The 12,228-nt window shown below is 39.4% G+C and overlaps 1 protein-coding gene across 4 annotated transcripts; it reads right to left on the bottom strand.

Moving 5' to 3' along the window:
• Nucleotides 1-954: 954 nt before the first annotated feature.
• LOC126819483 (PR domain zinc finger protein 10) lies at nt 955-11,824 on the bottom strand. 4 transcript variants are annotated; one of them, XM_050547584.1, is made up of 7 exons: nt 11,809-11,824; nt 9,416-9,492; nt 7,327-7,473; nt 6,608-6,732; nt 5,811-5,960; nt 5,171-5,267; nt 955-3,975 (listed from the first exon to the last, which is right to left on the bottom strand). In XM_050547584.1, exons 2-7 carry the CDS (start codon nt 9,456-9,458, stop codon nt 2,228-2,230), a joined length of 2,310 nt encoding a protein of 769 aa, XP_050403541.1. In that variant the 5' UTR covers nt 9,459-9,492; nt 11,809-11,824; the 3' UTR covers nt 955-2,227. The 4 variants fall into 4 exon arrangements, with proteins under 4 accessions (XP_050403541.1, XP_050403539.1, XP_050403542.1 ...); XM_050547582.1 differs by lacking the exon at nt 11,809-11,824 and adding an exon at nt 9,883-9,976; XM_050547585.1 differs by lacking the exon at nt 11,809-11,824 and adding an exon at nt 9,883-9,976 and having other exon boundaries at nt 6,608-6,707.
• Between the last annotated feature and the right edge of the window lie 404 nt (nt 11,825-12,228).

Here is a 12,228-nt window from a genome sequence, read left to right as displayed (position 1 = left end):
AAGGGGGGGGGGGGATGAAATGGAGTTTAACGTCCTACTGTTCTGCTCCAAACTGGGTTAATGAAGACGGACATACGCCATACGGTGTGCTATGAAGGAAATTTTGCCAGGGCAGCGCCACTATGGCCTACCCTTATATCGAATTCCAACTGCCAAGGGATCTTTTACGTACACGCCAATGTATACACGGGACCTCGGTTTTTTACATCTCATCCGAACGACCAAACAGCTGTCCTTGTTAGGCCCTCCGTCCAAACAGCTGTCCTTGTTAGGCCCTCCGTCCTGCACCACTGACAAGGGAAACCACGTCGGAAAATCCCGATGAACTTTTTCGGCCAATGCAGGGATCGAACACGCGACCTCCAGGCTAGCGAGCCAGCGTTTTACCCACTTAGCCACCGGGACTCCCAGTAAGGGGGGGGGGGTCGTTTACACATTGGCGTGCACGTAAAAGAACCCTTGACAGAGTTCGAAATAAAAGTAGGCCGCCGTGCCGCTATCCAGGCAAAATTCTCTCATAGCTCACTGTATTTTGTGTGCCAGTATTAGCCGCGTCGGTGCAGAACAGTAGAATGTTAAACCACATTTCATTTCATTTTTTTCAGGAGATTCCCCAATCCGTCAGATTTTAATAAGTAGATGTATTAAAATACAAATAAAGCATGTATTATGGATTTATCGCCACAGGTCACAAACTGCTAAACCTTGTGTATTTCAAAATCACTAGTAGTATTACTTCAACTAATTCATAGAAATATACCCAACAGATCGGCAGCAAATATTCGCTTGGCCGCTACTATCACTGGTATAAAATATACATACCGTTACTAAGAACGTCGTGCTATTAAGACTAGCCGCCTGGAACCTTTCATTCTCCAATTTTCGCTATCCAGCACTCATTATTTTATCACCAATATTTCCCCATTTTTTATTTTATTTGAATAGTAACAGAAATAAATATATAAACTTTTATTTGGTTTATCACTGTCTATCAAAACCAAGAATCTTGGTGCTAAGTCAAATGAACCGTTAGCAAAGTTTGTGTGAACTGCAAGGGATGCAACTGCATGACACCATGGCTGCTTCGCTTCTTGTCTGATCTTTCTTGTGCCTTCTTTCATATCATTTTAATTAATTTGATAAAATATAATGCCTTCATATTAAAATATTTTAATAAATGTAAGATAATTGATACACCTCGTATAAAATCTAGATGTTTGAAGGCTCTTAAAATAAATCTACACCAATGCCGATAATCTAATAGAGTAACTAATAAAGCAAGCGGTGTCTTCCGTAGAACTACAACTAGCACGGGCGTGGCTCCAGATAACGTCGGACAAATAAAATGCGAAGTATTTCAGACGTTTTGGTCCCACTCCACCTTAATAAGCAGAAATATTGTCTCAGAGATTCTGATTTTATAAAATTCTCGGGTAATCCTAATCGGTTATAACAGTTGTTGTTTTCATGTCATGTGCTGTTGTTTTCATGTCGTGTGAAATAACTATTGTTGTTTTCATTTCGTTTCAAAACTGTTGTTGTTTTCATGTCATGTGCTGTGATATGGCTATTGTTGTTTTCATGCCATGTGAAATAAACTATTGTTGTTTTCATGTCGTTTCAAAACTATTGTTGTTTTCATGTCATGCGATATAACTATTATTGTTTTCATGTCATGTGATATAATTTCCATGCCATATGATATAACTAATGGTGTTTTCATGTTATGTGATAAACTAATATTGTTCTTTTCTTGTTAAGCGATATAACTACTTTCGTATCATGTGATATGACCTTACGAGTAATACTATCATGTCATTTTGGGGGGGGGGCTGAATGGTTAGCGAGTGCGCGCTGCATCATAAGGTCTGTCATTGAGTCAACGAGCGTGGTTTGGATTCACCGGTTGTACGTGACAAAGAATAGGGTCACCTGTCTAACCTTTAACCTTGTGGGTTTTCTCTGGGTCCTGCGGTTTCCTCCCACTGCTAAAGACCCCTAGGCGCAAGCGAATTATTGAAATAAAATTGAACCATATGTTAGTCCCGAAATGACCTAGTTTGTGTCGAGTGGACGTTAAACCCCATTTCTCTCTCTCTCTCTCTCTATCATGTTATTTGATGTAACTAGTATTGATATAGTGTCATGTGGTCGTGTACATGTAGTAATGTCATCATGTTAAGCGACGTCATCGTGTCGTGTGGTGCTTATCTTGCCATGTTTCTTGTCATGTGATGTTAGTCATGTTATGTGTAGGCTGGTTGGTGGAGCTGACACTAAGCTGCTGTAAAACTGGCACGTAATTCATATTATTTATGGGATCCCACGATAAGTGTCCCGTTTGCCCGGATGACGTTAAGGGCATAGCATTATTCAGGGCAGACCCACTGGCAAAACTTTGTAAATAGCTAGCAGTCTCGTATTCCCGTTTTTTCATTTCTTCTGAGTTCCAGACCAACTCGGGGGTCTTTATCGATGGGACCACATTGGAAACAGTCTGTCCCATAAATGAACGACCGGAGTTCAACATATAAGAATGGTCAGTATCAAAATTTCTACCATCAGGAATGGAAAACTGTGAATTGTTGTAAGCCTGGTTGTTCGAGCTTAATATAGCAGGAGATGGCTGTGTATAGAGTCTTCCAGTCAACAAACCAGCCACGCCCTGTGATGAGTAGTCTGCGATATTAGCTAAAGAATTTGACAAGCTATCTGTTTGCTGAAGAATCTGAGCTCTTGTGGGAGGGTTCTGGGGTCGACTCGTCACATCCTCATAACTCGGAGGGATGAAACGACCGTGGTGTGTTTCTTGGTGCGGTATCTGCAAGATAGAGTTGTCCGATTGATCCGGTCCATCTCTCGCGGATATGTTAAATACAAAATCATGATCCACCTTGTCGTCTGCCTTTTCCGAGTTGGTTTGTCTATTTTTTAAAGCTGATTTCACCGAGTTCTTCACTTGTTTAGGTGTTTTGACTTTTGACGCAGCTCCGTTTGGATGGGCACATTTGTAATGTCGGGAAAGGTGATCCTTTCGGCCGAAAACCTGAGAACAAAATTCGCACAAATAGTCTTTACGTTTCGTATGGACAACCATGTGTCTCTTTACATCTTTATTGCACAAAAACATTTTATCGCATTCCGGGCATTTTAATGTTCGAGCCTTTCCGGTTATCGACTGATACCTGTTATGCACATCTTTTAAATGCGAGATGAGGTCCGTCTTAGTTTTGAAACACTCATCACAAATAAAACAATTCAGACTATCTGTGTCCGTAGCCTGGTGCATTGCTTGGTGGAATTTGAAACTTTCCTCGCGAATATACGATTTATCACAAATTTCGCAATCCCACGTGGTTCGGTTCAGATCGTGGATCAACAAATGATTCTTTAAATGGTCTTTGCGACGGAACGTTTTATCGCAGTAAGGACATCGAACTTTTAATATATCTTGATGGACGACCTGATGTCGGATGTAAAGAAACTTGTTTTTAAAACCTTTGTTGCAACCTTCAAAATCACAGAGAAAAGGCATAGTTCCGCTATGAGACGCCACATGTACACGGAAGGCATCCTCACGCCGAAAACCTTGTTCACAAATTTGACAAACATACCGAACCTTCCTTGGTGATTTTATTTTGGGTTTAGAAATTTTTGTCTTAATTTTAGTGTCTTCTTCCTCTTCCATAGACGCGACGATTTTCGGCCGTATTCGTCGCTTACTTTTGCGTTTACCGAATTCACGTGTTTTTTCGCCAGGGTCTTCAAATAAAACTTCCTTTCTGTGTCTAGTTTCACGGCTACGCGATTTCGGAACATCTTCAACTGAATAATCTTCGTCGTTACCATCATCACCGTCGTTATTAACTTCAACTGCGATGTCACCCAAATGATCGGCGTCATTCCCCTGGTCATCCAGTAACATCTTTTTGTCGATCTCTGTGAAGAATATAGGCAAATTATCGCAGACAGATCCTGCAATAAATACATCTTTAAAAAATAAAATATTCTATGATTTCTATGGTTTTAAAATGAAATGAAATAGGATTTAACGTCCTAGTTTTTTTGCCTCATCTGGCCTAATGAAGACGGGTATATGAAGGACGTTTTGTCTGGACAGTGGCCAGTTATTTCGAATTTCAGCTGTCATGGTTTTTCTTTCTCGGTCCTTTAAATTTTTCGTTCCATCTGGACGACTAGACACTGTTCCTTACCAGGCACTCGGGTTGCTGGTTAGCGCGTGCGAGTTGTATCATAAGGTCTGTCATTGAGTCAACTGGCGTAGTTTCGATTCCCCGGAGTAGGGTCGCCTGTCCAAGCTCGTGGGGTTTTTCCGGGTTCCCGGATTTCCTAACACTGCTAAAGACCCCTACGAGGGAGCGAATTATTGACAAGAGGAAACAACGCCGGATTATCCAGGGGAACTTTTTCAGCTTTCACCGGAATCGAATTAGGAACATCCAGGTTAGCGAGCCAGCGTCTTACTCACTTGCAGGCAGGCTGATACCAATATCCTTTCCCCTTTCTTCTAGACATTAATGGGCTAATCCCGATATTTATTGGAGAATAAAACTGCTTAATTTTAAATTTTAAAAATCCCTTTAAATTCTCTAGCTAAGGGCCGAGAAACTAACCCAATATTTGGGATAAGTTTTCAAACAACTTAAACCCGCCAGTCTTCATATGGAAATGGTGACCGGTGTCCCAAGCTGTATTATGCGGTGTCTGGATAAAACCAGACTATTATTTTATAAAAAATAATGTGAAGGTGAAATTTACCTTTCGTTATCAAGTAGAGCACATGGGTCATTCACTATATAGACCTCTCAAGGAACGGGAATTGATTATCAGGTCACCCAACGAAAAAACTGCCCCGAAATCTTAAAAGGGTTACGTGTCCGGATAAGCAGTTTTGGCGTTCACGTCCAAACGGCACAATATTTTAAGCTGGCATTTTGAGAGAAGGTAAATACACCATTCCTCTATATTTTGGCGCTTAAATTTCATACGTACTCCGACTTTTATTTTTGAGACTCTCTTGAAATCGGGATAGTCCCTTTAAACTTTACATTTGAAAAGCCGAGGCATTACAAAGATAACAGATCTTTGTCTAGACTCCACCTGACTGAGAGATGAAAATATATAATTTATAGGAAATATGATTATGTACCTGTTGAGCTGTTGGCTTCTACTAATAGATTTTTACTAATCTTTTCACTATAACTTCTCGAATACCAAACTCTTAGTTCACTATTACTTGTGATAGGCTGTAAATATTAATATTGAATGACATTTAGAAGTAAAGATATAACATTTATAATAACACAATTTAAGGGAGAGAGAGGGGGGGGGAGAGAGAGAGAGAGAGAGAGAGAGAGAGAGAGAGAGAGAGAGAGAGAGAGACACTAGGTCATTTCGAGACTGACATATGGTTCAATTTTTATTTCAATAATTCGCTTGTGCGTGGGGGGGGGGGGGGCGGAGGACACGGAGAAAACTGGACAGGCGACCCTACTCCTTGTCACGTACAAAAAATGAATCGAAATGTCGCCACTTGACTCAATGTCAGATCTTATGATCTTATGATCGAACGGATGCCGGACAACGTCGTAGCTGCAGCCCAGGGTCCTTTGTGGATAAAACATTCCTAGATTCAAAACACTTTTCAGAACTTTTCTTTCTTGGGGCTTCACAGTGCCTGTAGCTCAGGAGCCCACAAAATCTTAATGCGGTTCTGAAGTGACGGACAGTAGTGGCCACCGTCAACCGTTGGGGTCGAAGATCCGGTCGGCTAAAAGGTAAAAACTTACCTTTATCGTGATATAGTAAATGTTATTATTGTGTAGTATGGCAACCATATTCTGCTGTTCGAGACTACAAGCCGGTCGTATAAACATCATCCAGTTACACACTCGTTCATCCTTTAAACGTAAGTTGAAGACCTTGTTCTTGTCCACCACCTATAAATAGAACAGAGAGACGGAGTAATGTGATTTAACGTCCACTGAACGCAAACTAAGTCATTACGAGGCGAACTTGCGCTTAGGGGTCTTTAGCAATGAGGGGAATCCGGGGGGGGGGGGGGCTGGAGAAAATCCAGGGGGTTGGACAGGCGACCCTACAGGCTTGGGATTGAAACCACGCTAGATCACTCAATGACAAACCTTATGGTCTAAAGCGCATGTGGAATTTACGGTATAAGGGCAGCTCGAGTCGGACAGTGTCATAAGCCTTGCAATACCACTTCCCGTTTCATGAGCGTGTCTAGAAAAATGATCGGGACCGGTGTGTGTGGGGGGGGGGGGCCTGTTCCGGCGTGACTCACCGCTGAGCCCTGCGAGAGGTATGGGGGGGGTCTCCCCCTAGAAAATTTTGAAAATTTAAAGTAGATTTCCTTGCATCTGAGCCAATTTTGAAGGAAATTTAAATCTTTTAAATGTATAGGCGTTCACCTAGGTTCTCTCATGCATAGACTCCCCCTGGACACGCGCCTGCGTTTCGGAGTTATATTAGTTCCGGTTTCAAGAAACACCTACCAGGAAATGTCGATGACTCTACTCGTGCAACTCTTGAGTAAATATCTATAAGTGTAAAATAGTTGGCCTACCTTTAGTTGAAATTTATCAGCCTTGTCTTTACGTTTAGATTCAGGATATCGAGGAGCCTCTACAGGTCCGAACTGAGTCCTGGGTTTTATCGCCATCTTACTGAAAACACCGTTGATACATTTACCTGAATAAATAAATAAATTTAAACAGCCCCGCTGATCATCATTTGGGGGGGGGGGGGGTTAATACAAAGGAAGGGTTTTAACATCCTACTTTTATGCACCAACCGGACTAATGAAATGAAATGGGGTTTAACGTCCTACTGTTCTGCTCCGAACTGGGCTAATGAAGACGGGACCGGACTAATGAAGACAGGCATACAGTGTACTATTTGGGAACTGAATTCCAAATGTCAAGGGTTCTTTTACGTGCACGCCATCACGTACACAAGACCCAGACTTTTTGTAACATCCGAACGACTAGACACTGTTACTTACCAAGCCCTTCTCCCTGCATCACTGACAACGGGAAAGCACGCGGAAAAATCACGAGGAACTCCGGATCCAAAATGTAAAGAAATGTCCCATCTATCTGCCCAGTGTTCAATAGTTGTTATGCTATGGGGGTGTGTATTAGGCTTCGAGATATTTCTGTTCCTATATCGCGCTTGATAGGGGTAGTGCCTGTGGGTCTGACCCGATAAGTGTGCCTAATAAACCGATAGCACGAAAAAAACATCTTTGTGCGTATGGTTGTCTAGAATTAAACGTTTACTCACCTATACTGGTCTTATCGGCAGGTTTTATTGTAAGTTCGTCAGGGAGCGTGTAATAAGCTTTATTTGGTGGTTTGTTGTCCCTTATAACATTGAATACACCATGTGCTGGGCAGTGGTCTGGAAAACCCGACTCGCATTCACTACACCCTATATAACATAAACATAGAATTATACAAACAGAACACGCTAGCTATTATATATGCAAACATAATACATCAGCATACAAACAGAACACGTCTTTGTACAAACAGAACACGCCATTATACAAACATAACACATCACCATACAAAACGAAACACGTCTTTGTACAAACAGAACACATCATCATACAAACAGAACACATCTTTGTACAAACAGAGAACGCGCCATTATACAAACATAACACATCACCATACAAACAGAAAACATCATACAAACGGGACACGCCATAATATATATAAACGTAAGACATCGCCATACGAACAGAACACGTCTTTGTACAAATATAATCTTACAAACAGGACACTCCATTATACAAACAGAACATGTCATTGTACAAAAAGAACACAGCACATGTCATCATACAAACAGAACATATTGTTAAAGCCCCACGCCTTCACACCATCTTTATAAGTCAATCACAAATAAAGCTAATAATAATTCTGCTATCATCTTCGTCCATGCCTACTTATTCCCAGGGAAGTGGTTTTGTTTACTAGAGTGTACATGTATTTAATTATATTATAAAAACACTTTTTGCAGTAAACATGGTACTAAAACGTAGTCAAAATGATCTGAGATGTTCTCAATAGTCTGTCAAACTAATATAATTTTATGTGTATTTGGTTGGTCTCTGCGCTGTCTATAGTATACATGATATATAGAGAATCTCCTACGATTCTTTGATATCAAAAAAATATCAACACAAGGCGACTGTTTTTACTTTATCGACGAGTGTTTATATCTTTTGATATCAAAAAAGAAGAGTAGGAGATTTTATGTATCACCCAATCCTTTCTTACATGCACAAATAAATAAATATAATTATTTGCTATAGATTTCACTTTTACTGAACCCGATTACATTATGGCGTAGTGACAGCAATTCAACCATTGCAAAGTCCTTTATATTGACCCAGTGTTTCCATTAAGTTCAATTAAATAAAAATAGTTCATTTTTAATAAAACAAAAAAGAAGTTAATTTAATAAAAAATGAGAGATAGGGAGAGAGAGAGAGAGGGAGGAGGGGAATGATACAACGCGTACGCGCTAACCATTCGGACATCTAATATCCCACATACTCCCAATTAAATAAAAATAGTTCATTTTTAATAAAAAAAAAAGAAGTTACTTTTAATAAAAAATGAGAGAGAGAGAGAGGGGGGGAATGATACAACGCGCACGCGCTAACCATTCGGACACCTAATCTCCCACATACTATAGAAAACAGCTATCATACGAAACTTAGGTTGTCTGTTTGATAATTAGCCCCGCTATAGTTGACCGAGATTTAAAACCTACATGGACAATTTTAGGAATACTTCGGGAATATTGAGAAGTATTTATTCCGCTTCATTGAAAATGTTCATTTAATATTTGTGTGTATGAAAGATGTAAATCGGATTAGAACCGCATAAAAAACTGATGCACTAATTTTTCAATATGGCGGCCATTCAGGGCAAAGATCTATTCTCAAAGAATATAGTTATCTGTGTGTATGAACGCTAATATTTGGGCGACGTACCACAAGTATTCTCTCAACATTGATAACAGAGAGAGACAGAAATGAGGCTTAACGTCCACACGACACAAACTAGGTCATTTCGGGACTAACATATGGTTCAATTTTATTTCAATAATTCGCTTGTGCGTAGTGGTCTTTAGCAGTCGGAGGACCCGGAGAAAACCAACTCCTTGTCAACTACAAGCGGGAAATCAAAACCACGCCACTTGACTCTATGACAGACCTGATGATATCACGCGCACGCGTTAAACCACATAGACACCCCACCCCTCAACATTGACAACGTCGCCTAACTATATTATATTATTGTAACTGTTTTCCATAATGTAATACTTTATGTTTTACTTTAATACATGGTGTACTTACAGTTTTCTAATTTATTATCACTGTTGTTGGTTAATTCTGTCATCTTCGTTGAGCAAACATCTAGTTTTCCTCCACTTCTGAAATATTATAAAATACCATTTCAAATATAAACCAATAATTTACTAAGATGGTATTATGGGTAGTGAGTACTCTCTTGGTTATATTTGTACGTCCCCGGGCAGTTGATATTCGAAAACGCCCATGTCAGGACAAAATTTCCCTCATAGTACACATCTTCGATAGAAAGCTTGATCACCTTTAACTCCGTAGTCCGTACATCTTATCAAGGTGTTGTAAAACTCACAGTCGTTGCTTCAGTAATATGTATAGCACACTGAATGGCGTATATCCATCTTCATTGGCCCAGTCGGTGTTGAACAGTAAGACGTTAAACCCCATTTTATTTCAGAAATAGTTTAGCATTTAGCCTATATTATAAGATAAAATAAAAAAAATACTAAGCTTACCCAGGCAGGCACGTCAACGAAGATAAAAAGGCATTTACTATTTTGATTGTAATAAATATAAGAATACAATGTCAAACTGCACCTGTCGCTAAATTTATTCACGCGGGACTAATAAATTGGTATTCAATAATTTGAATGAATAAGCCTGTATAAAAGTACTTTATCTATTTGCACGTGTTGACATTGTGGTGGGGTTGGATTACCCCCGGAATGGGATTACGTCTTTGGTGAAAATGTGGCAATGCGTTATTAAAACTGATTTATTTGAAATAAAATTTGGTTTAACATCCTACTTTTCTGCTCCGACTGGGATAATGAAGACGAGCGTAAGCTATGTAGTGTGCTATGGGAGAAATTTGCCCGAACAGCATTAAGTTAAGTTAGTTTGCACGCGATTGCTATATCAATAGCGCTGAAATCACGTCCAGAGTCTGTAATTTGCTTGATATTACTGTTTTGTATGAACGGACAAATTGCTGAATCAGGGGCTTACTTTCATGATAAATACATTCTTATCCGAACTCAGCGATTATCGTCCAACATTTCTACACTCTTTCACTCGAGGGGTAATGTTGTCCCTCCACACGGCCTACCAACAAAACAAACAAAAAACTGAAAAGGTATAAATAGGTCTATAGGAAACCTGTACGTGATGCATATTTCAACAGTACTTTTTTAGTTTCTCTTCCGGATCCATTCTCTCGATTTGATACGTTCTTTTGTTTATTGCTTGCAATGTTAAGTGTCCGCAGGTTTGTCTTGCATGCTGTGCAATTCTTCTGCACTTATACTAATTAAGCCGTCAAGAATCTGGCCCGAATCAGTCAAGAATCTGGTCCGAATCAGTCAAGAATCTTGTCAGAATAATTCAATAAGCCAGGTCCCAATCAGCCATGGTCCGAATCAGCCGCACACCGATGACGGTTACAAACTAGCCTATGTACGTTTACCCATAATGTTTATACTAATACATTAAGGGCAGGATGTCGAAAAGGCTATTATAGTCTAATCTTCAACCCTTCTCAAATAAAGTCATTACGGGCCTACTGAATAAATTGAATAGAACTGAATTCAATTGATAATAGCCAACATTTATGATACAAACAAGTGTCATTTTTAGTATCGGTAGTAGCCCCATAAAGAAAGTGACAAAATCACAGCAGTCCAAAATAATGTTACAAACTCCAGAAATCAACTAAACTGAAATTAACAATCATCACAAAATATCATGCCTGTAATTAAAAATACAGAAAATATCCCAAACGAACTTGCCAGAAACATAGACATATTTACAGTTCCAGAAACTTTTAGGATGTTATACCGTTGGCTACTGTAATTAGGCCTAGGTAATTGGAAACACATTAAATTTTCAATTGAAGTAAGCAATTAAATTTTATTAATAGTATAATAAACAATATTCACAGATTTAGTCATTAGCCACCAAGTGACTGGCACTGAGACGCTAATATAAGTAATAAAATCTTATTTATAGTTTAGACTGTTCAAATGATATTCGTTGAAATTGAAAGTGAATATGACAGTTTAAAAAAACAATAGTAGGCCTATTGTAGGGGCCTCCCTAATCTGCATGACGAATGACAAGCGAATGGCGAATGATTGTCGAGAGTCGAGGCCCGTTGATTCTTGCCCTCGGCTGATTAACCGAGCTCACGCCATGGTCTTAATTTACCGTTACTCCAGATCAAAGAACACGCCGCCTGCAATCCAAAATGAAGTGGGGCCCATTGTGGGTAAATTGCACTGAGGTACACAGAAATTCGTTAGAACATTGCGCAAACTATTGAAATAGAAACAAAATATAGATACTAGATATATTCTTTGATAAATTAGCAATAATTCGTGGTATATTAAGCATTAAATCAGTTCAAAATTAGAATGAAAAGAAAATATTAATAATATTACTACCCAACCAGACGCCATTGACGAAGAGGATCACGGGAGGGAATTCCCACTGACGTCAGATGCGGGGATTTCGCTGACAAAGGTTAAAAATAAGAGATTTAGGGCAGAATTTGGTGGTCTCTCCGACAAATTAATCATGTCCGAGCTACATGAGAGGGTGCTGTCACCTAAAGAGATACGGGAGAAAAAAATATTAGCATCCAGACAAAATTCTCACGAGAAGAATACATGTTTAAGGGTAAGAAGTCAAATATGTGGCAATGATCTCTGTCCGAGGCTAGATGTCATGATCAAAATGTGTTGTTTACATTTTTACACTGAGCGATTTCAGATCTACATGTATCAACCCAATTTTGCAAACTTTTCAACCCTTGTATTTACATTGCATTTAATAAAAATATTGTTATTGATAATAGTAACTTA

Source organism: Patella vulgata, chromosome 4 (genome assembly GCF_932274485.2).
Source record: "Patella vulgata chromosome 4, xgPatVulg1.2, whole genome shotgun sequence".
NCBI lineage: Eukaryota > Metazoa > Mollusca > Gastropoda > Patellidae > Patella > Patella vulgata.
Note: the sequence above shows the minus strand (reverse complement) of the source record. Positions and strands in the feature narration are given on the sequence as shown.